At 35.8% G+C, this 26,074-nt stretch overlaps 1 protein-coding gene across 1 annotated transcript; it reads right to left on the bottom strand.

Moving 5' to 3' along the window:
• Positions 1-107: 107 nt before the first annotated feature.
• On the bottom strand, positions 108-25,709 carry LOC145624002 (THO complex subunit 1-like). Its single transcript, XM_081676925.1, has 21 exons — positions 25,570-25,709; positions 25,131-25,288; positions 23,604-23,678; positions 23,005-23,098; positions 20,959-21,104; positions 20,782-20,853; positions 16,198-16,270; positions 16,063-16,128; positions 15,931-15,977; positions 14,189-14,260; positions 13,951-14,076; positions 13,795-13,860; positions 12,544-12,585; positions 11,388-11,504; positions 9,878-9,954; positions 6,806-6,872; positions 6,627-6,698; positions 6,475-6,525; positions 2,653-2,712; positions 2,428-2,577; positions 108-789 (listed from the first exon to the last, which is right to left on the bottom strand). The coding sequence occupies exons 2-21, from the start codon at positions 25,278-25,280 to the stop codon at positions 526-528; spliced, it is 1,887 nt and encodes a 628-aa protein (XP_081533051.1). The 5' UTR covers positions 25,281-25,288; positions 25,570-25,709; the 3' UTR covers positions 108-525.
• Between the last annotated feature and the right edge of the window lie 365 nt (positions 25,710-26,074).

Genomic DNA, 26,074 nt, shown 5'->3' with positions numbered 1-26,074 from the left:
AAGCAAGGGCGTCTGTTCGTCACATTGGATGAATCTAAGGTAGTAAACCTAGATTTCAAAAATCGGCATGATAAAAAATCCAAGTACAAAAGGACCATTAAATCCTCTAATAATTAAAGACATTACTAATATCTTTAGAGAACAATAACATTAGTGTATCTGTTCTATTTTTCAGCTGGTACAATACAAAGCTATTAAATAAAAGACGTGACAAAATCAAAAAGGTTGGGGTTACATATTTCAAGATATACAAATGAGCTTTCTTTACCCTCTTGTATAGTATTAAAATGGTATCTCAAAGCAAAAACATACAGTGTGCAGAGAAACTAGTTAAGTTAAAACTCATAATGGAAGCAAAGCCGAAAAAGAAAATAAATAAATTAAATTACATGCTCCATTCTGCTTGCTAAAGCTCTCTGAATAATGAATGTAACAAGTCATTCTAGCTTCTTTAATTTTGGATGTGAGAACAGTCACTGCAGTTCCAGTATACGTCCCGAGTATCTAGCATCTAGATATGCAAAATCAACCTACTGCGTCTAGGTCAACATCAGCATCTGTCTCTCCATCAATTAGCCCTGGCTCAGGATCAGCTTCAGCGTCAAGTTCTCCAGCTTCTTGTGCATCTGGGGATTCAGAACTTTGCTTAAGAAAATCATCTGGTGTCGGGGTCCCAGCTTGAGAATTATTTCCAGTAATAGGTGTTGAATCAAGGTCCATTGCAGCTGCTGGGGCATCAAGATCATTTTGGCCACCTTCGCCATCCATCTCACTTACAGAGTTTAAAGTCTAAATGATTTTGGAAACATTTAAAAAAAGATTTAATTATATATAAGGAGTACCAGAAAGTTACAACTCAGAAAACATCTGGATATAAATATTACAGGAAATCAGGAAATGTCATATGTTCATAGCAATTGTTGTACAAATTAAATAGGTGATTGCACAGACGGGTGCGTTATTAGTCTAATTCCAAGTATTATAAATATAAAACAAACCATAATAACTTTACTTCAATATGTGACATCGGGACATAAATTGTTCCATAAATAATTTCCACAAAATATGTATTCCCTATTTCAACCAACATATGAAGTACTACAAGTACATACTGAACCCCAAGCATATTAAAAATAGGAAAAATAGAAATTAATAATCCCACATTTGCTCTATCTTCTCTTAACAATCCCACCTTTTGATTATTCCAAAATAATCCCACCTTTTACCCTAATCTTCTTCTAACAATCCCTGACCTGTTGGATAGTTTTGGTAACCTGTTTTCCTAAGTTAGTTGCCACATGTTGCTATTTAACAGGTCTATTACATTTTTTGTAAAAAAAATAAAATAAAAGAAAAAACACAACCCCAACCTGGTCCCATGTATGGCCTGAATGACCAATCAACCACCGCGCCCCCACCCCCTTGTGCTGCCCTGGGATGAATGGCCACCCCTTTCCCTCCCCATCCCGCATGAACAACCCAGCCCTGCTTTCCCCTTCCTCGCCGGCAGGAAGCCCCACCCCAATCCTCACCTCTAACTTCTTTTCATTTCACTTTAACATGTGAGTTCGTTCATTTTGATAGGAAAAATAATCTAATAATGAAATTGACTAGCAATAAGTACACTATCACAATCACTAGTTCACTACCATTAAGAATCCATCAAAATTCAATTGCAGGATTAATATCAAATTCATCACCAGCACCTACATCTTTGGTATATCATAATTGACATTAATTTATTAGCTTAAAGTATACGATTTCCAAAATAATACAACTTCAACTTTGTATTTGTTCTGAAAATAATCACAAACAACCCAAATACTCTAAATGAAACCAAAAACATAAATTAGTCAGCGACTAAACAAGTAAATACAACAATTAGGAATTAAAAAAGAGAAATTGGTATTACACTTCGGTGTGGGGTTGCGGATTGCGGTTGGAGGGTGAATTGAAATCGCGTGGGCTGCTGTGAGGTGATTGTAGGCAGTGGCACTGCTGGGGAGGCTGGATCTCGGTGGTTATGGTGGCGAGTGTTTATTTGTGTGGTTGGGGTGAGTTGCGTGAGGTGTGTGGTGATTTGTGTGAGGTGGGGGTAGGGAATTGGGGAGGAGTTGGGAGTGGGGATTCGGGCAGCAAGCAGCAGGGCTGGGATTTTTGAGGTTGGGTGATTCAGGCGGCACAGGATGGAGGTGGTGGCAAGATGTGTAGGTGGTGGACTGGTGGCCATGGTGAGAGGAGAGAGACTCTTGAGAAAAAAAAAATCAGTTTAACCGGTTAAAGGTCAAAAGGACTGTTAGAAGAAGATTAGGGTAAAAGGTGGGATTGTTTTAGAATAATCAAAAGGTGGGATTGTTTAGGGAAGATGGAGCAAAGGTGGGTTTATTAGTTTCCATTTTTCCTTAAAAATAATGCAAGTCAAAATACCTGATTTTCTTCAGATGGAGGTACAGAACCCTTAGTTTCATCTTTCTTCACACGTTTAGACTTGTCATTTGGCTTTGCCTGATACTTGGACCTTACTTCAGGAGGCATGAGTTCCAGGGGAACAACCCCTTCAATGCCAAATTCAGTGAACTACAAATGAAACATATTGGGTTCATTTTTATTTACAAAGATGGTTTTATATAAATAAAAAGCTATAAACCATACCCTAGAAAAGCCTTCCAAGTCCTGCCGCGCAGAAAAACGGAGACCTTTCCAACAATAAACCTGCACAAACAAATGAATAATCAGTATGCCAAATTAATGAACACTACGACACTTTGTTACAATACTTAAGGAATCCATGCTCTAACCAATCCTTTACTAATGAACCACAAGTGACAAAATTACTCCATGGCTAAACTATAAGGTACATAATAGGTCCAATTTATTCACCAAATGACATTTTAGGGTTATATTTTGTTTGCTTCATGCCTTCATGGAGGTAAATGAAAGATAGCACAAAGCAAGGATTAATGAAGTCAAGAGACCATTATTTCCCCTGAGGATAAAATATAAGTAAAAAGAAAAAAAAAAGGATTTTACCCAAAGCCCAAGGTCCACAAGAGGAATAACAGTCAACTTATATAAAGTCGTCAAAAGATAATTACAACAAAAGCAATCCCCTATATCAAGAAGCTACATGAACTAGAACCCTAATACTTTTTTAATAACTGTCTGGCTATGATTAGATTACGAGCTATCAAGAAAGCCATGGCATTATCTTGATTATACATGTTTCCTATCATGGCCAAGGTTGTAAACCATTCACAAGTGTGAATTATAAATTTTTGGAAATGATTCACATCATGATCATGATTTGTGAGCCAAAGTTTAAAGGATTTATTTTTTTGTTTTTGGGAGTTTGAGGTCACAAAATTGTTAAAACACAACGATAATCCCAAGTTTAGTCCACAAAAGAAAAATAATCCAAAGTTAGACAAACCCTCAAAATTATCCCAAGTGTTTTATGCTGTCACATAAGTGCTCTAACAATAGATGGAGTTCATGTTCGGTTTGTCTTCAATTAGTTAAAATTTCTACCTACCCCCCCCCCCTTCTCTTCTTTTACATGCCTATTAGCCTTACCCTCCAGTAGGGGTGTTCAAAAAAACCCGACCCGATTTCCCGATGACCCGGTAAATACCCAACGGGAAATTTGGGGAAAAAAAACTGTTTTTTCGGGACGGATACCCGACCCGGGAAAAATGCATGTTATCCGGGTCGGGACATGGGGCGAATTTTGTAATACCCGGGTACCCGTTTCCCGAAACTAAATTAAAATTTTTTTTTAAAAAAAAACAAAACCCCCCCTCAAACTTTAGCCAAGCCCATTAGTGTTCTCATTTCTTAGCCCCCCTCTGTCGCTCTCTCTCTTCCTCTCTCTCTCTCTCTTCCTCTTTCTGCTTCATCTCTCTTCCCCTGCTTCATCTCTCTTCCTCTCCTGCTTCATCTCTAATGGTTTTTGAAAAGGAAACTCTCCGTAATAGCAGTGCTTTGTGACTACAAATTAGGGTTCATGCGAGTCCAAGCCTTCACGGATCCGCCTTCATTCAAGCATTCACGGATCCGCCTTCATGCAAGCTTTCACGAGTTCACGCAAGTTCAAGGCTTCAAGTGAAATCCTTCAATCTGTGGTATTTTTAGGGGTATTTTTAATTTTGTTGTAATTTGTGGTAGATTTGAATTTAATGTAATTTAATGAATATCTGGGTTTTCATATATTACCAATTTACACATTCTTATTATCAGTTCTTAGCTAATTTTAGTTTTTGCTGTAACTTTATTTTACGATTTTATCATGTCTTGAGATAGAATTCTTATCAACATCAAAGTCCAGAGACTATGAAAGAAAGCTAGAATATCTTGTGTGGCATGTCTCATAAATTGGAAAGGGTGGAAAAAGAAAGTTAAGAATAAATGATTAGTAGATTCAGGTCGCCAACCAATTGCTTTTGTTTGTTGATCTGGTCCACACCCATTTGCAGATATCACAGCAATGAAGGAACAAATAGTTTTTTTTTTTTTTCCTCCATTGAATTACAGCAGGATAAATACTTTTTTTTTTTAAGGCAACAGCAACATGAATACATAAAATTAAATAAAAAGTTATTTTTTTTTTTAAAAAAAAAAAGATCTGGGTACCCTATGTCTCGACCCGAATCATTCGGGTACCCGGAACCCGGGTACCCGAGATATTCGGGTCGGGACATGGGACAAGTTCACAACTACCCGAATCTCCGGGTACCTGGGTTTTCGGGTACCCGAATTTGAACACCCCTACCCTCCACCATCTAACTACAACATATGAAGAAAGCTTTTTTTAATTTTCTAGGGTTTGTGGTAAAGGTGAGTCAGCAGAATATTCATTTTACCCATCATAAGTTCACCCATGTGACAATATTGGAAACCTATTGTTCAGGGAAGTTTCCTAAGACGGGATTATTCTTATCGGATTTTCCAAAATTGTTATAATGTAAGAACTTGTAACCAAACAGAGTTATACTGCATTACAAATTGATGTGTAGCTTTTTATACTACCTCCGTTGGTTTTTTAGTTGACACATATACCTTTTTGTGAATTTTTTTTTTTTTTTTTTTAAGTTTATACGTTTCTATTTTGAGTAGAAGTTATATTGATAAATGTAAAATTTACCCTCAATTTCCATCTCTCTCCTCCCCATAATAGACCCACACTCTCTCTCCATTACTCCCTTTAACTCCTCCATATCGCCTCTCCTCTTTTACAGGCACACTCCCAACCACCCATCTACCGTCATCTTTGATTTCCCGAATCCAAAATCAAGATGAATAATATCAATCATTTTTTATATCTTCAAAATTCTCCAACATCATCAACAATATATGAACTTTACATGACTTCATCTCCCACACTTGACTACAAATTCATTGGAAAAAAAAATTCTCAATTTCTTCCACATGTCCATCTCAGTCTCCACCTTCAACACTCATCAAATGAAGCGACCAACCTTTGAAATTTAGTGAAGCCAAAAAATCAGTGACTAAAAAAAGTTAAAATTTCCATATTAACAATTAAAATATGGAAAATTTTGAGAAAAGAAAATCAAAGGAGTTACTTGAATAAGTGCCCGGAGCCTTGAGCCTTTTTCTCTCCTTTGTAAATGGGTTTCTCTTTCTATATTCTCTTTTTCTCTCTCCTTTGTAAATGGGTTCACAATTCATTACCACCAAATTGATATTAAGGTATTCTCATCGAATATAAAAATGATGCTCATGCATCAGTGCATCACTAAGCAAATGGACCTCGCTTCATGTTCCATCTTGTATTTTCTGGGAATAGGATGGGCACATTGCGCATACTTCCTTCATATCTTTTTAGTTGACACATTTCATTTTCACATTTTCCAACGCATATAAACAAAAGTTTGGGAAATAGACATTTTTAGACGAATCTAATAACACCCCACATGACTGTTTTTTCTTAAGAATAAATCACAAATAGAAGTCTAATTAACTTGTGTGTATAATGCCCAAATTTAAATTTGTCAACTAAAAAGAAATGGAGAAAGTATATCCTAAGTTGGTCATCATGTCAAAAAGGGCAATTTGCAAATCACATATGAGGGTGACCATTTGAGTATATTCAGGGATTTGCTGAAAAAGGCTTGACTAAAATATACTGATTAGTAGCTGGCATTTTCATAAGTCAGTAGTATGAAGTCAACTATAATTTTATTTGTACTGTAAATAACAGGCAGGTTTGTCGAAGCTCTGAAAAAAAGATTGTCAATTAGATATATAGATTACATATATAATTTAAAGAGACAAGTCAAATGACAATGCTGAAACTAAAGGCACTCTCATTAGTCTAATAATATCGATTTCAGAGTTAATAAACCCGTAACTCTATAAATTATGACTTATGTGCTTAATCTATCAGTCAACAGAAACTAAAAACATGTAGTATTTTAATCTCAACTAGCTCATCACACGAGAATTGTAAGCTACCTTATTGTTTTTGTGATGGTACTCAGCTTCTATACCAGCGGACGGATCCATCTGTTATCACAGATCAATATTCATCACTTATGCAACAGAAGTAATATTCATATTACCTTTAAATACATAGAAATATATATAGAGAGAGAGAGAGAGCTTACATCATCAGCCATTGGTTTCCAATAATCTGTGACAGCGGGAGTCTTAACTCGCTCTGGATCAGTGAGAGCATTCTGTAAAGAAGATGCAGATTCAATTATAGCAAAAATCAGACAAAAAGAATAAACCAGCAATATAACACTCTGCAACATTATGCTAGATTTATGGGTAACAAACAGACCGGATTCTGATCAGCCCATTTCCACAGCTGAGATAATTCTTTGTTCCCTAATCTCCACCTTGGTCGACTGCAGGGACAGAATATTTCAAACATTTTAAAGTATAGCCAAAATTAACCACTTAGATTAAAAAATAAGCATAAACCCATCAGAAAAGCCCAAAGTAACTTGATCTAATTTCTGAAAGATACAGTAACTTTCTCAACAAATAAAAATTACTGTTTTTATTTAAGTGCATCGGTTTGACCAACAAAAAGTTTTAGGAGGATGAGTTGAATGTAGTAAAACATTGTGTGCATTAGGTTTGTTGTGGAAAAAAAATTATGGTTATTAGTTTAGTTAAAAGCAAGATATGTGAGAGGGGAGAGAAAAATAAAATAAAAAATAAAAAAAAATAGTGGGGACCATGAGATGAGGGAGATATAATATAAAAATAAATAAATAAAGAAGTAATTTTCCATTCCATGGCAGCCACCTTCACCAGCTCCACCATACCTACAAAAAACCACCTCAACATCAACCGCCACCTTTATATCTCCTCTACTCCGCTACTTACATCCAGCCTCCTCCTTTCACGCAGTCCTCTACCCTATAGTGTACAAAAGTTACCAAAAAAAGAAGTCACGGTGGTCGAAGGTTCCAGATCTTAAACCATTATAACCAAACTCGACCTCCAAGCTTTTGATTTTGTAGAAAATTGCTCGTGTGTGACGGTCTATGTTACATGGACTCGGGTATGTGTGTCGGACACGGACACGTGTCCAAGTGTCCGATTCGTCAATTTCCAAAATTTTAGGACATGGGGACTCTGTCCTATATTTGGACACGGGTGCGGAGACACGGCACTTTTATTTTTTGCAAAAAAAATTATACATTACAAAATATTTTAGGAAAAATACACTTTAATAATCCCAACTATGGGCGATTTACCTACAATAATCCCAACTAACGTTTATTTTCTAATAATCCCAACTATGCACCCAGTTTTCCTAGAGCAGACCCATCCGGTCATCAACCTGATATAGCAGGTTGCTTTGACACGTGGCATCACGTAAGTGGTTCAAAAAAATAAAAAATAAAAATAAAAAACTGAAAAAATTATTAAAAAAAACCCTCTCCTCCATTCCAGGCTTCCAGCCACCCCCCATCCCCCTAGCCCAACCAGATTCCACCACCCCACCTCGCCGGAACCTCCATTACCCCCTTCCACTCCACCGAAAACAACCACCTCGATCCCGAAACCACCCTAACCTCCCTCCTTATCCTCTTTTTTCGCCTAGATCCGCTAGCGAAACTCCCCAACTAATAAGGTTTTTCAATTTTCCGGCGAAGGAGGGAAAGGAGGGGTGATTATTGGAGGTCGAATTGCTCGCCTATCGTGGTTGGTGGTTTTGGGAGGGTCGTCACTACGGTGCGGTGCGGGTCTGCAAAAGGAGCAATAATTGTGTTGGTGGCTGGTTGTTCTGGGGTTTAGGTGAATGGTCGATTGGTGCTTTAGGGGTGACTGTTGGTTCTTAGGGTTGGAGGAGGAAGAAGGTCGGAAGGAGGGGGAGCAGTAGCGGCAGGCAGCGGTGGCGATTTAGGTTGGTGGCGCTGGTGGTAGTTCGTCAGCGCGGAGGAGGAAAGAGAAAGAGGCACGAGAAGGAGAGATAAGGGAGTTTCGTGGGTGTTCGTCTGCGTGGGGCTGTGGTGGTTAGTGGGGTCGTAGAAGACCTTCCGGCCATTTCCGTGGTGGTGGAAGGTGGCTGGGTGGTTTTGGCCTTTTGGGTTGGCAGTTTTCGGTGGGTTGGGGGCGGCTGGGATGAATGTTGTTTAATTCTTTCCTTTCCTTTTTTTTTTATTTTCTTTTATATAATTTTTTTAAAATTAGGCCAATCATGTGCTGACATGTGGCACTTTTTAAAACAAAAAAAAAAAAATTACCCTTTCAATAGGTAACCGGTTTTTGGGACTGTTGTAGGAAAACTCATGGCATAGTTGGGATTATTAGAAAATAAACGTTAGTTGGGATTATTGTAGGTAAATCGTCCATAGTTGGGATTATTAAAGTGTATTTTTCCAATATTTTAATACTCATGAATTTTAAAAATTAAATTTTTATATCATATTATTGTAATAATAATTATATGATTACTATTTCTTGTTATAATTATTCTAGTACTTTCTCTAAAATGAATTTTTTACTGCTGTAAATATTGGGTAATGTAACACATAAAATGATAAAAGTAATTTTGGTTAAAGTTAGTAGTCAAAAAGTCAAAAGAAAAACAAGTGGTATTGAAAATGACATCTGTCCTATACCCATTACCCTACCCCCTACCTTTCTGATAGCCCACTCATTTCCTCTTCCTGCCTTTCTCTCTCTCCTCCTCCTCTTTCCTTTTCACTCTCTGGTTTCAATAGAGTCGAAGAAAATTTCGCACACAGCCCTAAAGTGTCCGAGTGCAAATAGCCGAATCTGACACGAATTTCGTGTCCGCGTCGTGTCGTGTCGACACGGACACTTTGGGATTTCAGCCGAGTCCGGTGAACATAGGTGACGGTGATTGTAGGAGGGTGGGTCTTGTTTCTCTCCTCTTGTTTCTCTTCTTTGGCGGTGACCGGACAGTGAAGAAATGCACTATTTTTCAATGGTCTAGATGGTGGAGTAGGTGGCTCTAATGGCGGACCTGGCGATGTAGGTGGTTTTGGCAGTAATGTTGGTATTGGGGAAGGGGTTAAGGGGTTAGTTGGAAGAGCTAGTGGACTGGGGTAAAATTGTGTTTAGCATTCTTTTCCACCCTTCCTTGATATGTGTGCCTAAATCTAGTGGGTCATGTAAAAAACACAGAGGATGTACTATTGTAAACAATGTATCTATAGTCATAAACTGCAACAAAAAAACCTAAATCAGAGCAGTTTTATTAACAAGTGCTTCCCCTTGTCACAAGAAAACAAATGCACATAATATCTTCACAGATACTGAAAATCTATCAAGATGACCACAATTTGGTTGATCGTAACCAAAATTTAGCCAGTGATCCATGCTCTAGGATGGAACATAAAAATTTATCACACTCAAGATAATTTCTTACCGTTTTTTTGTACCATCTACCTTCTTCTCCATCGGTTGTTTTTCAAATGGCGGGCAACCATCACGCTTCCACCAAACCTGGAAGAAAAATAGATATGAACAAACTCTTTTTTTAAGAGATTATCACATAGGTGACATACATTTCGATCTCTGAACATTTGCCCCCTCCAAATGTTGCTGAACGTGGGAACGGCAGTTTGGCTGTGAGGCTAGGGATAACAATTCAATCCGAGTTTGATTTGAACCTAACCCGGCCCGAAGAAAAAAAAAACCGATTTGAATCCGTCTAAAAATATTCCAAAATCCAACAAAATAGATCCAAATCCGAATAGGAGGCGGATCGGACTTGGACCCTGCGCGAAGTCCGACTGAGTACAAATACGTATTGAAAGACACTTTAAAAGATACTTAGTTGATGTATGAGGATAAGCTAGTAGCAATTTATATCTTGGGATGATTTCTTGTTTGTTATTAGCAAAGTTAATTTATAATTAACATACGTATGTTTAGATTTTAAATCCTAGGTTTTTCTAGAATCTTTTACGCACTATTATGATGTAAAAAAATTATTAGAGGCAATACAAGAATTATAAGTATATCACACATTATTCTAAAAAAAATGCACTCGGATCAATCCGGATTTTCGAATAAACCGACCGGATTCGTACCCTTAAAATGTGAGTCGGATTTGGACTTGAATCAATCATATTCAGATCCGAATTTGGACCCAAATCTACAATCCGATTATAAAATGATTGGATTCGGATTTAACCCCATCTGACCCAAATCTAATCCATTGCCATTCCTATGTGAGGCTGCAAACTCAAAGTAAAATATAAAAAAAAGCTCCTCATTTAAATGACTTTATCATCATTAACAATGTCTTAGTCCTTAAATGATTAGGGTCAGGACTAACATAAATTGTCACGAGGAACTATCCGTAAAATGTGCAACAAAGAAAAACAAGTGATAAAATGAAAGTAGAAGAAAACAAGAGAAAACGTAGTGAGCAAGGGAACTAGAAGTATAAAATGAAACCAAAATAATGGATATAAAATTTGCAATAGTAATTAAAAAGACTTTGGGGAATAAAAGAGAGTAAATCATGAAAGTAAAAATTAAAAATAAAATGAAAATTGAAAAAACCTTGAGATAAGAAATAAATGGAGATGCATAAAATAACGAATTTAGGTCATTATAAAATAGAAAAAGAAAAAGGAAAAGAGAGGAAAAAAAAAAAACCTAGAATTAAATAAATTTATTAAGCATATATCCTAGGCGTTAGACTTTCCCCCTCCACTTTGCCATATCCAACACCATATATTTCCTCAAATCTATAAAGACTAATATAAATGTAATCACCCTCCTCCAAGTTTTCTTAATTCTTCCCTTACCTATCACAATCCCATCACCTAGCAAGTATTTAAGCCCTCCTTATAGGTGCCTCACTCGATTCATTAAAATAAAAAGTAAAAAATACAAGATTTTCCAGAGGGTTATGGTATGCTTACCCAATTTTTTTCACGTTCTAGAATATGCTCAATACTACAGAGAAACTCTTTCCCTCTAGGAGGCGTCACTTCAAGAAGATTCTTTACACGCTCCTCGTAAGTCTTTATTTCTTCTTTCTACAATCAGCAAAAAATTTATAAAATCATTAACATCAATTAAGAAGCAACATCAGTGCTAATTTTACATAAAATGGCAGCATAAATATTGCAAAGATAGCATCGAACTGGGAAGTCGAAACCCTTTATGACATACATATAACAACTTTTTAAAAAATTTACTAGTTGACAATTCACAATATAAAGGGTCAAAAATTGTGCATTGAAAACTTGCACAGCCAAAATGGAACTACTACATATAAAATAAATTAATTAAATAAATTAATCAAAAAATAAATAAAAAGAGCAAGTAAATTTTTTACGGTGAGACTGACAAGAAAATTAATAAATGAATAAAATCTTAATAAATTTAGCAAAAGATGAGTAAAGATCAGCAGCATGGTACCACTTCAATTAAGGTTATGTATAAACATCCTTGGTATGGTACTTAAGCATCCAGAAGATTTTCTGCTATCATAGAACCAGACATCCTAAGATCATTTTTATTGCTTTACTTGATTTAATTTCATTTTATTAAGCTAACCCCAAACAGCTTCTCTATTTCTCCTCATTTTTGGAGGGATAAAAGTTCTTACAATGAAATGGAAAGTAGTAAAATCTGGAGAGTAAGTCTGTTCCTCATTCGACAGACCCTATTTTCACTCCCCATTCTATTTCATGTACTGAAGCAACCCAAACAGCCATAGTAATTTTTGAAATAATTCCTCTGTTTCATTTAATTTACCACAGTTTGACTTTCATGATTACCAATACATATGTTGCAAATAATACATTTTCTTCAAAAAAGTAAAATTTATAAAAATTATACATATTTTTTATAAGACCTCACATGATTATGTTTTTCTTATAAGTCATCTATAGTATAGTATGTGAATAGTGTAGCAGTCAAAGTGTTGCAGTAAAAAACAACGTAGGAAGTATGATTCCATTTCCCATCTACAATCCTCGTATGACAACAACATTTGCAGATATCAATGATTAGAACTATAGAAGAGAAGGAAAGACTACAAAAACTATCAAGTATCAACAGATACTTAACCATTGCTTCTGATGGTAAATCTTTATCACTCTTTCCAGGGGGCTGCAAAAAAGTAAGAGAAAACAAAATGTAAGTAGTCAGGATAGTACTAAACCAAAGCACTGAAATCCACATATGAATCACAATCTTCATCTATTGCCCATGCTTTTTTACCCATAAGAAAGATTATCAAGATGACCAAACATTGCACAAAAATCAAAATGGTACCAAAAATGTAGATGCAATATGGACTTTGAGCCAAAGCTTCCCACAACACTCTCTGTGTCTGCAAACCATCTATATTTTGAAAGATACAATTGTTCTCACCTAAAATAGAAGGTATAAAAAGTAATATATTCTTTAAATATGAAACATGCCTACCAGGGCCCAACTATCAAGGGTGATCCAACCCAATTAGACCTTAGACACTTTGAGAATGGGGAATACATACAAAATCCAACCTCAAAGTGCATCTAGTTGCCTAGAGATTGTTTCCTACAATCTAAACTCTAAAGCCCATATATCATTATATTCTATCCACATGAAGATCCAAATAGTGCCCCTTAACATTCAAAGCTTATTCTAACACATAAAGAGTTAACTGAAAAGATTTAAAGATGATTAAAAAGGGATACAAATAGTCAATTAATTAAATGATGACCCACATAAAGATATGTATTATGTACAAAAGGGTATTTAAATTAGAGATGCAAATAAAAATGAAATGCTTATTTCACAAAAGAATTGGAAAAAAAGAGAGGAAGGTTTGACAAAATTAAAGCAATACAGTGACTGGTGAAGTGCAGAAAGATGAATGCTTATACATTTAACAAGGCAGATGGGAAATAGATATATGCTGAAACTAGCAATAAACCAATCTTTCAGCAATATGAACATTTCATATTTCAGAGCCCATAGCCAGTAGATCATCAGCAACCAGTAAATGAGCATTGACTTATCTCGAGTCCTTTAGAATTGTACAAACAATGCAAAGTTGCAAACTTTCTCCTCCCCCTCCTAACACCCCACCTCCTCTCCAAATAACAGAAAATAGAGGGGGGGGGGGGGGGGGGGAGGGGAGGGGAGAAGGCTCCAAACATTATGTAAACTACATGAGATATCTACACAGCTAATACTTCATTCATTCAAGAAAATCATACTGATCTTCCTCCATACTTCATTAAAAATGCCAATGGATAAAAGCTTTGTATAATCTCACAAACGCGTTTTTGAATGGCCGTCAAAGCAGGCCAAAAGTAAGTACCAACCTACCTTGACATAGTCAAACAATATCAAGCATTGTACAAGAACATGACGCCGGAAACTAGGATCTTTCAGCTGCAGCAAAGAAACATTCAAATCATTTAATCACAGCAAAAGATGTTAACCTCTAGTCCATATAATTTGAAACTTGATGAAGAAATTAACCTCCAAGCCCATCAGTTTACTACTGGTCAGATATTTAATATTGACAGCTGCCCCCTCTTCTTCGAGATTATTAGCATTTCCCTCCTCATCACTTAAGGGTTGAGCCTCAAAGGTATTTAGAACAACCTAAAAGAAAAGTCAAAAGAGATGCACAAATGATACCCCAACATTAATTGAATTTTTGCAATAAAAATAATATAAACTTCAAAACAAAATAATTTGAATATGCATGGACTACCGATAAGCTTGATGTAAATCTGTGCCACTTCGTAGGATTAACAGTCAAGGATGGAGGATTACAGAAGTACTCCTGAAAAGCATGGTAAAAAAAATCAACAAAGAAGACAGATGTACACAAAAAATTTATCAAATCAGTTATCCAGAGTAAGGTAAATTGTACAGTCCTTAAACTTAAAATTTAATTGTGAACATTCTTAAACTTGAACTGGCTTTAACTTCTAATCCATCATATTGCATCATTTTAAGCAGCAGCATGCAGGTGAACAGTGCCTGAGGGTGGCATCAACTATATATGGGTTCCCGCATGGCAAACGAATGCAGGTAAAGAAGCTAGTCCATGAAAATAGTATGGGAAGTAGGATGTGTTTTGGGACATTCCATGGCAGCTCTTTGAAAACGAAAAGCGGCATGTGTTTACATAGAAAACAAGTTGGTTGGACAAAAGGTTTAGTTAGGCACTTAGGTATAAGGTGATTGAATTTGTTAACTTAATGAATTAAAATTAGATTCTGTTGTTTGAAATCTGAAACCCAAATAACAGATGGCTTGGCTGATATTCCAACAAAATTTGGACGAATGTACACTTCAATGAACATTCACAGTAATAAAATCTCGTCCTTATTGAATCAAAAGTCCTATCTCAAGACTACTCCAAATTTATTCTAGTATATATCATTGTTAACAATTTTCTTTCAAAAAGATATTCGCTTAATCCATCCTGATATACGCATTCATAGCAAAGTTCCCAGAATCATTATCCACTCGGCAATCTGCCTCAATAGTAGTTTGTATAACTTGGAAACAACTGTTTTAACAGGATGGAGTGTCTTGCAAGTCTTTGACTTAGATTCCTTAAATAATACTCAATATTAGAGAGAAAAAGAAAGCACAAAACTGAAGACAAGATGTCTTTGTACAAAAGGATGGAGGGTAAAATGCTAATAAGGTATCAAGTCCTAGTATAAAGGCCATGGAAAAGATAGTCCATGTCATAGTTCATGTCTGACTTCAGATTTTCTAATCTTATACTCCAGTTTTTCAGTCATTGCCAACCAATGCATTGACGATAGGTTTTTGTTATATATCAATGAAAAACCTCAGGAACAATAAATAAACCTGCCCAATCTAAACATCATAAAATGAAATCACATTAATATTTTTGTGCCTCAAATAAGGAAAAAATCCTAAGAAAAAGACGCCTATAAGAAAATCAGATACTCGAAGCCACCTCCTGAATTGAAAATTATCGCCTACAAAAACATCTCCAATCATGTCAATCTTATAATTCAACTTCAAGTCAATGTTTTCCAATTAAATTATCTCATTGGCATACTAAAGTTTCATGATGATGCCAGTCTTCACTTTCAGTTCTGGTACGTTTTTTCAGCAATTTAGGGGGTTCAGACTTCGGGTTTTTTTTTTTTTTTTTTCAGTTCTAATACGTTTTTTTTTTTCAGCAATTCAGGCAACTTAAACTTTGTTGTGGTTAGCAGGCGATTTTATTTAATGCACCAGGGTAGTGCTAACAATTTGTCCTCATCTCCCTGAGTTAGACTTGCCTCACAACTTTTAGCTGCATCTTTGACATAATTTTTCAGATAATAGATCAGCTACATGGCTCAAAAAAGACTTATACCAAAAGAAATTATATTCACAAGGTGAGCAAAGAATGTCTCAGCCAACAAAGAAATTGTATTATTGCTCAAGAAAGCTATAAATCATATACTATTCAGTATTCACCTGCAAACTCCAGAACGTCTTGTAGAAGTTGAAATCAATAGAAATGCCTAAAAATAAATGAAGGGAGGAAAAATCCATCAGCTTCTGCGTACTTAGAACATAAAGGTTTAGTGCTTCTGAGTATGGGAATACCATTTGGAGCTTCTTTCTCATACTTTGTTTCATTAGATGTATTGAAGACTCCCTTAATATTCACAGCTGTATACATCAATAAGAACATTAGATAAATCCATGGTGCCGAGTCCAATATAACAGACAAGAACAAACCTGAGCGCTCAGACAGCGGGAAAAAATGTGCCAGAAACATAAGAATCCGTCCACAAAATACAACATCATTTGCCTGCTCCAATAGTTTAAACATCACAATAAATTGTAAGAAGTCACTTCTCATCCGTGATAAAATTAGCTACTTCAAAGTTCAAATTTAGTTCATTTAGTACCACTGCACAGCAAATAAGGGAAAAATCACCAGCCAATATTCAAAAACATCAACAAGAGAAGTTATGGCAAATTTCTCAGCAGTGTCCAACTTTACAGAATCTAATTAAAGTATATTTTATGTGGTGCTGAAGCCTCCAGGAACTCTTTAATTTGTATCTTACAGAGGATAATTATGAAGCTAAAGATCCTCAAACACGTTTTTTTATAGTCAGATTCAACAACAATTGAAAATAAAACAGAGTTTAAGGTAAGTAAGAAAAGTCAAAGTAGGGAAAAAAAAAGTATTTATTGTTCAGATTATATAAAAGTAAAAGAAAGGGGGGGGGGGGGGGGGGGGGACAAAAAACAGCAGTTAAGGAAGTCACGTGCAGAATAAGGGCTAGGATCAGATAAACTCATGCCCCAGCTATCATGAAGAATTTGATATACAAAATCAAGAAAAGTCTAGCATCATTCAGAACACTATTTACGAGCTATACAAGAACCATTTATTCTTTTTTTAAGGATGTACAAAAGCTTTAATATTAAAAATAAGAAAGAAGAGAGAGCAAGCGAGCTTAAAATCGAGATATAAGGAACCTCTACCCCTCAATAGTTTAGTGGGTTTCTTGCTTTCAAGTCATCACTAGATTGCCAACAAAACCATCTTCCACTCTTCGTCAAACCGACCTTTTTGCATCCTCTTTTCCAATCCACACGAACATCTTTCACAGAAGAAAGCTGGACCCAACTCATCCCAAACAAGGATAATGATAAACGCCAATTAAAAGCAACCCAGGCATAAAGGAGTAAACAGTAGTTAACATTCTTGTCATTAAGTGAAACTAAAATAGCTTTAAATGAGAAAAATCCTCTATTTAATAATGCCTAAGAAAAAAAAATTTAAGCTTTAGGAGTATCTTCAATCTTCCAAATATCATTGGCAGGGAACACCAGCATCCAAATCCTATAAAGGTAATTACAAACATAGATAAAGAGCCTCTTGCCATGCTGCATTGCTGCCAAACCAATTTGTTATTCTCCTCCAACTTGATCTCCTCAGCAGAAAGATTTTTATAAGAAAACAAGCACATTTTCATTCCAATCATTTAAAAGTCTCCAAAAAGAAACATTTTCATGCTACTGACTACCATGTTGCACAAAACCTTTTGAAATAGCATCCTCAAACACAGGCACAAAGCAAATAAGAATACTGCTGGATATTGAATTTTTCAGGTTAATCCCGCCAAATGACATGCCAAAAAAGACCCCTTGCACCACTCTTTCTCTTGCAATTGACCAAGGAACCAAAAACATGCAACCCTCCAAAAATGCTTATCCATATGTGAACTCCATGAGAAGAAGACATCTTCTTGCTCCTCCAATGTTTTCAAACTTGATGATGTTCTTCCACAATGCATTATCTTCATTCTCAGATCTCCAAAGCCACTTCACCTTACGCACTTAAAGGCTTAATTCGTCATACACTAGATCACATATTCTCATTTTATCCAATGAATACTCCTATTAGAATAAGCCCATAGGAAAACCAAATCATTGTTTTACTAAGAAGCCACAAGGCCCACAATGTCCATGGTAGTGAACATGAAAATTAAGTATATAAGCATGTTAGAAAGGGTACTCCTCAAGTTCTCATCAGTTAATCTAACTCTTCCAAACAAAAGCTTTAGTTTCCATACGATAAGTCTTTTTTGAAATTCTAAGTAATAAGGTCCCAAGAAGAAATGCAATTCAAAGTTCAAAGAGCAATAAGAGGAAAACCAAAACAGGATGAAAATAACAGAATTCTCCGCCCCACAACCAAAAACATCAGCTTAAAAACTTCAATTTGGAACCTTGACAACCAGGAAGACTGGGATCAGCAAACCCTTTATGTATCATCACCAAAGATGAGATGTGCAAGATGAGATGTTGAGAAGCATTGTTTCCGAAGAATACACCATAAAGTCCATCCTCAACGACTTTTGCCACCAATCTACTCTAAGATGTCGTCACAAGTCACAACGTGAAACGAAATGGAGAAAGTGGATCTCCTTGGCACAATCCACAAGAGCTTGAAAAGAAACTTGCTGGCTGCCATACTCTAACACTAAAACCAAGTTGTAAAAATACTCAAATGAGCCCACTCCCTTGCAAAATATTATATATATATATATATAAACAAAAGTACCAATTATAGAATTAACATCTAAAAAGTCCCAAGAAGCATGATCATAAGCCTATTCTAAATCTAGCTTACAAAACAAACCATCACTTAGTTATTTAAATGCACAAGGAATCTGTTGTGCAGCTGGTTTGGCTAGGAGAGCATAGCACACACATAAGGCACACATTGTGCAATAAACCATATACTACCTCCGCTTCAGATTACTCACAACAAACATGTTGCGCGCAGACTCCTAGGCAAAAGATCTTAAGTGTAGTTATTGAAAAATAAGGGCATATACTTGAGTATTAATCCAACCCAAAAACAAAAGAAAAAACAAATTTAACAAAAATTAAAATAATTAACCCACAACCACCATGAAACCACCCCCCACCACCACCACCAGCTCCGAAACCACTCACAACCACCACGATCAGCACCGAAACCACCCACCACCACCACTACCAATGAAACCACCCACAACCCAGCCGCACAAAACACTGAACTAACCACCACTAGCCGCACAAAACACCAACCAAACCCACAAACCTACCAACCCACAAAAACCCACAGATCTGAAAAACCCACAAAACCACAAAAACCCTTGAACCCACCAACCCACAAAACCAGCGAACCCACTAACCCACTGATCTAGCAAACCCACGAAACCCTCACATCTGAAAACCCTTGAGAATGGGTCGGAGGAGGAGAGAGAAAACTAATGGGGATGAGGAAGAAGATGAACAAATTTGATGATGAAGAGAGAAAAATAATGGGGATGATGAAGAAGATGAAGGATGATGAAGGTGGCTGGGATGATGATGAATTTAGATAGAAAGGGATTGATTTTGGTGGAAATAGTTAAGTTAACCAATGTTAGGGTTTAAGTTAATAAGATAAAATCAGTTTTTTAATTAGGGTGTTTAAAAAAAGTAAGGGTAATTTTGTAAGATCACACAAAAAAAATTTACTAAAAAAGAAAAGCAATCACTTTGTTGCAAGTAATGTGAAGCGGCCATTTTTTGCAAATGTTGCGAGTAATATGAAGCGGAGATAGTAGATCATTTTGGTCTCAATTTTTTTTATTGCAAGAATCGCTTCATTATATTTATTTTTTACATGGGAGTGGTTTTAAAGAAGAATAGAATAAATAGAAGATGAAACAGAAGGATTCGACATATAACTAGATAAGAGAATAAGGCGGTGGACATCATAGTTGTGTCTCATGCTCTTCAAGTACAACTCACACTGTTCTCACTGCATCATTGAGTAAAGTGATAGGAGTGGTGCCTCAATGTGCTCACCCTGAGAAGTGCTTTATGAAACTAAGATAGTCTCCTTCACATCAAGCAAATTATTATACTTTGCTTGACTGCAACAAGACTACAAGAGCACTACATTATTTTATGGCTAACAAACTCACTAAGTCACCATGTCCTTACCTTTTTACCGTCAAATCTACACAATAATGCTGCCAGTTAGTCTGTTAGAGCAGGGCTGGATAGTGTGTACAGAAAGAAAGTAGGAAGATTTCTTACATTTTATTGATAGTTACAAGAGTACTTTATATAGGGGTGAGGGATGCCTTTTATATTATTGTGATGCAATAAAGAGTCACAACTTTTGGCATTTCAACTACTCCTAATAACTCTAGTACATTCAAGTTTATTCACTGATTTCTTCACTAATTGCTGAACACTAAAAGTCTCATGTACTAACATAGTCATATGAACTTAAGTATTGTCATTTGAATCCTTACAACACAAAATAAGGAAAATAAAATCAAGCCACTAGAAACCAGACAACCCTTTGGGACAAATTATGCTATCCAAATCCCTGTATCATATGCTTGGCAAGTGGCAACCTGCTAAATTTGGGGCAAGGTTTATTCTAAATGAACATCCAACTCACAGTTTTGTTCAGAAAGCTGTTCTTGTATGGTTCAGCAATAATTGCAGGGGCAAGTATGCTATAGTGGAATAAGAACAAATCAATACTAGAACTAAGTGGCAGGGGCATGGAGAATAACAAATCAACGCTGGCAAAGAACAACAGAAGCATCAAGAAGAACGTACATTCAGTCAGTTGCATCTTTGCAGTAGTTAAGGTCACAGATAAATCAACAATCACACATAATAGAAAACAACTAGAGCCCTTTTTCCCCTAAACGATCTCATACTACAAAATCAATGACCATATACAAAGCATATGAGTTGTGACAAATGTAAGAACGATGTAATACAGCATAAGTCAGATATTAGAACCTTTGACAAACGACGAAGCAGTTGATTACATGTCCTCAGCATCACAAGTTTGCCACGAGCAAACAGTTCTTGCTGCTCATTAAACCACGACATTCATCAAAACAAAATTAAGCAGTGATGCAAAATGATAACATAAAATCCCATAACATAATTACAAATGTGCACCATAAGAAATACCTTTCCAAGTAAGTCTTGCTTGCTCTCTATGTAAGCAAAAATGTCTTTGCAATTCTTCATGGTTGACATTTCAGTCAAATCTTCCAACAGCTGAAATATCATGCCACCCTCCACATGTTCCTTCTCACAAAGATACAACACAATATCTGTTGTGAAAGAACACACAAATATCGACTTATGAGAAACCGGGCATGGTCAATGAGAAAACAAATCATTAAGTAAAAAATTCAATGTTCCTTCCTATCTCATAAGCTAAAGCCCTATTTCTTTCTGCAGTTATCTCAAATTACATGATCCCTTAATGTAAAAGCAGAAAATAGTGCTTAAACTGATTTGTATTCCTCCTATAAGGATAAAAAGTGTTGATAGTCCACTCCATTTTCATTAAATTCAAAGGCAACACTTTCCTAAAGCCTTAAAACTATATGGCTTGAAGAGATTATTTAATAATTGTTTATTCACATGCAAAGAAGACTTACAATTTACAAAGGCGAAAAATATTCGACAAATTTTAAAAGTTCCAGGGTACACTGACATTTAAATACAACGACAAAACCATAGCCTTTTTGCTAAGATATGAGGTCAATTACATGAACTGAGAGTCTACTTCATGTGATGATCCACAAAGAAGATTCTCCTCCATTCACTTCTATCTAATGCAACCTAGTAAGCTCACTATCACCATGTCCTTTTTTACTCTCTCAACCCAAGTCATCTTTGATCCTCCATAGAGTAGAGTTGTCTCCTATAGCACACACTAGGGCTTTAATTAATGACTCAATCAAAGTGTTACCTCCATCTATCCTTAGTCCCGCCAGCTTGAACAATAATTCCTATGTTTTTGTCCTTCACACAATTCACCATACAAAGGTCCTTGCCAGCATTTGCCTTCTCTTAACTCTATAAGAGATCCCTTTCTCACCACAAACCTGAACTTTCATAAACATCTTTATACACCTAAGCTAAAGCCTCTCGAACTACTTCTCTTGCCTTAACTTTAGCTTCCTCACATTTTCCAAAAGTTTCATCATCTCAGCATTTTCCTAAGGCCAAGTAGCTGCAAGGGGTCAGCCTAGGCCTTTGATCACATATGCTCGAAGGAAGCCCAAGAGTTGGAATTCTGTTATGAGTTTGTTATGGGGTTTTGGGTAATGTGGTAATTTTGGGAAATAAGTTTGTTATTCTCCTTAGCTGTAGAAGATGCTAGTAGCTTATTACATTTATATATAGCAGTTTTGTAATAAGGAGGATTATGAAAAATATTGAATAGAGTGGAGTTTGTTGGAGAGAATCCTTCCTCTCGAAAGAAGGAAAGTTGTATTGGATAATTACTTAGATTATCAATACATCATATCAATTTGAGCTTCCTAATCTTCTGTGTGTTTGTGTGTGCTCTGTTTTCTGATGTGATTCCTAGCAGTAGCATTCTCTCTCCTTCTTAACCACTAGTCAACAACATCATTCCACCAAATTGTGTCCTTGTGCATTGGTGATTTCTCACTTGATTGCCAAAGAACCTCCTTTGAAACTCTACAAATGCAAGCCTTCATTTCTATCCAAGTTGAGTTCCAATTTTCCTACGCTAATTAACATCTTATAAATTTTACCTATCATAGCCTTAACATTGGCCCCTTTAAAAGCTCGCCTTCAAATCCTCTGATCACCTATTTTAATGCGAATATCAAGAACTATAAGTTTAAGTTGTGTCACTACACTTTCCCTTGGTATCACCTTACAATCAAGACGACCCTTAACCATTCTCCTAGCCAACAAAAAGTCAATTTGGGTTGCATTTGCTCCACCACAAAATGTCACCAAATGGGTACCACATTTTTTGAACTATGTGTTGACTAAAATGCAGCACAATACATAAATGTTGCAAACATGTCGGAGATAACAAAGTCAAAAGGCAGAGATCCATCAACAATTAACAAACTTACAAACTTTAGTGTAGAATATACAAACAAATTCCAGCCATGAACAGTACTCCAACAAAAGAATGCAAGTATCTGAAATCATAATCTCTAGAAAAAAGTGTGGCTGTACCAAGAAGGCGAGGAATTTGACCCTGTGCAAGAACTCCTTCAGCAATGGAACGACCATAATGCATGGTTGGCTCTCCGGACTGTACTGCACAAGACTGCATCAGGACACCAGATACAAGTCAAACTTCTGTAATATTTTTTTGAAAGGATAATTTTTTAAAAGAAATGAAGAAAAAAAAAAAAGAGACATGCAATGTAAGTAATATTCACAAAATAAATAAAATGACATACAGTGTTAATAAATTTCATCAAAGATAGTTCTGTATTCCTTTTGGAACAAAAACACACTGTCCACCATGGAATATGGAATACCAGAATACCAACAGTTCACAGAAAGTATCTGGGAAAGAATAAAGGGTCATTCCATAACCTATGTTGACACTTAACTAATAGTTTCAGAGACATAATTCATCAAAACAAACAATTACTTTATCTATCATTTATGACCTAGTTGTTTGCTAGTTAGCTTTGCAACTATTTGATAAAACACTAATGTAAAATTGAATAAAAAAAATTGAGGATAAAGTGTAGAATTTGCAGTCATAAGAGCCACAAAAAGGAGCTAACATGGTTCAAATGAAAATTAGAATGCATCCATACCACCAACTCTTGGAGTAATGTCCGTAGAATGTTTTCTAGCAGCTGATTTTCATCCAGAACTAACTTTGTTTGCCTCTGAAAAAACACAAATTCAACTGAAATCAGCCAACAGACATAACGTAAAGAAGCCAATGGCACATGAAATTTACTACGCAATGCTATTTAACAAACACTGATAGATCAGAAAGACAGCATCATAACACTGAACTGAGTCGAGCAGTCCAGCCTAAGCATTGGCAAACAAGAACCAGAGCAAATTGGTTGATGCAATAATTATTGAACAAAGACAAATTAAACCCCTTATTCAAATAATTACATTGTCAACTAGTTCCCCATTCTAAATGTTTTAGCAACAAGTTGGTATACACTTCCTCAGTTTTTAATTTCTTTTTAATTACAGCCTTTCCATTTTCACGCTTTGCAATGCATAACCTCAACCATCATATCTTAAAATATCGTTAAGTAATAAATTGATATAATGAATGACAATATTTCATCTTACTTTTAAATCACAATATATAGTTAAAGTAGTTGTATGAACAGTGTAAAAACAAAAAAGGAGCAACTACAAAAAATGGAGGAAGTATTACAAATATACTACAAAAGAGGTAACTAATATATTGCTCTTGTATCCTTATAAGATGATCTCCTTAACAATTTGCAAATAATCTTTTTACCCAAATACATTGTTCCAATACCTCAAAATAAGTGCATGAATAGACTTTACAAAGACATTCTTTATACTAAATAGCTGGGTGATTTCCTAATTCCCATCCTCTCATCATCACTTCATATGTGTGGTGGCATAATGGGAAATCTACTTATAAACCACATATTAGGATATGTATCAACTTCCCCAAACATCCTAAAGTAGTATAAGTGACTATTAATTCGATCGGCGTAACTTAAAGGAGTATAAATTATAAAAATACAACATACCGAAAGCTATTCAAGAACAAACAACATGAAATGAAATGCTTCCTGTGCTTCTAAATACTAGCAACACTTCTCTTTTCATGCTTGTCAATGCACTATTTCAATCGTTAATATCTTTAAAATCACCAATGTGTAAAAATTATAAAAATTTGATATTATGAAAGTATAAATCGAGACGAGTAAAACAATATCCCACATGACTATATTTTTCCTAATGTATAAATCACCAAAGCTAGTTAAAGTGATATATGTGAATAGTGTAAAAGTCAAACTTTTGCAAGTAAAAAAAAAACGGAGGAAGTATTAATTTGGGTGAATGGATAAAAAAATCATTGCAAGCACATAGAGCACAAAGCAATAACAATTTGAACTTCTTTTCATCAAATAATATAGAAAGAAACTAATAATCAATACACAATGGAGAAAATATGTATTCCTTCAACAAAGCACACAACTATTATTTACTAATACACAGAAAAACACACGCTCAAAAAGTATTTCTATCAAAACCAATGACTTAAAGAGCAAATATAACAGATATGATACCACCAATAACAAGAATTGCAATTAAATATTATGGAGAAGAATCACCTGGGGTTTAATGGCTTCCTGAACAGTTTGAAGGGCAAATTTTTCGGGCGGCTCGGGATTTAACAAGGCTTTCCTAAAAATCTCCTGAGCAGGCCCATCCCCCCTGGTCCCAAGGAGAAAGGGTTCATTCTTATAGTTTCGTCCAGACATTAAAAAGCCTGCAACACATTAGCATCCAAATTTAACTAAATCATCAAATTAAGCTCGAAAAATCACATGAAATTGTTCTTGCTTAAGAATATACACATAAATTGCAAATTGCAAAATTCAATCAGCAAAATTGCTCGTTAAAATATTTCGTTAGTTTAGTAATTATAACCAATAGTTGAATAATCCACTGTAGAAGAACCCTAACTTCAATGTACTGACAATTAAATTAATGATAGTGTAAAACGAAATCATATATCATGAAATTAAAATAAAAATAAGAACATCTTGCCTCAGAAGGTACTTCAATGGAGGAGAGAAATCTTCGCAAATTCAAGGCTTTTCAAATGGAAAAGAAGAAACCCGCTACAATGGAAAACTCGGAGTATGCTCAGTGGCGGAGCAAGTCTCAGCCCAGCAAGGTGCTGTGGCCGCTTTGTCCAACCACAGGGGCAATATCGGTATTTCATAACTTTTAAAAATTTAAGTGATAGTATGTAGGTACTTTGTAGGTATGTATATACAGATACAAAAGGCTGAGATACCTGTTCGAATTCTCGCTCCCCGTTTCAACTGTGGTCATCTTCTCTTCTTTCCGCTCTGTGCTTAGCATAGTTAAACTTCACCGCAGTTCAGGTTTCTCGTCGGTTGTTGCCCGATTTTTGAGTGTGGTGTAGCGAGAAAGACTTACCCTTTCCAATGAAGAACAGAGGTGAGTGAATTATCAAAATCGTGAATTATCAAAATCGTGAATTAGGGTTTTTGTGTTAGGAGTTTTGCGACATGAATGTGGTTGA

The sequence above is a fragment of the Chenopodium album genome, chromosome 3, assembly GCF_948465745.1.
Source record: "Chenopodium album chromosome 3, dcCheAlbu1.1, whole genome shotgun sequence".
Classification (NCBI taxonomy): Eukaryota; Viridiplantae; Streptophyta; class Magnoliopsida; order Caryophyllales; family Amaranthaceae; genus Chenopodium; species Chenopodium album.
Note: the sequence above shows the minus strand (reverse complement) of the source record. Positions and strands in the feature narration are given on the sequence as shown.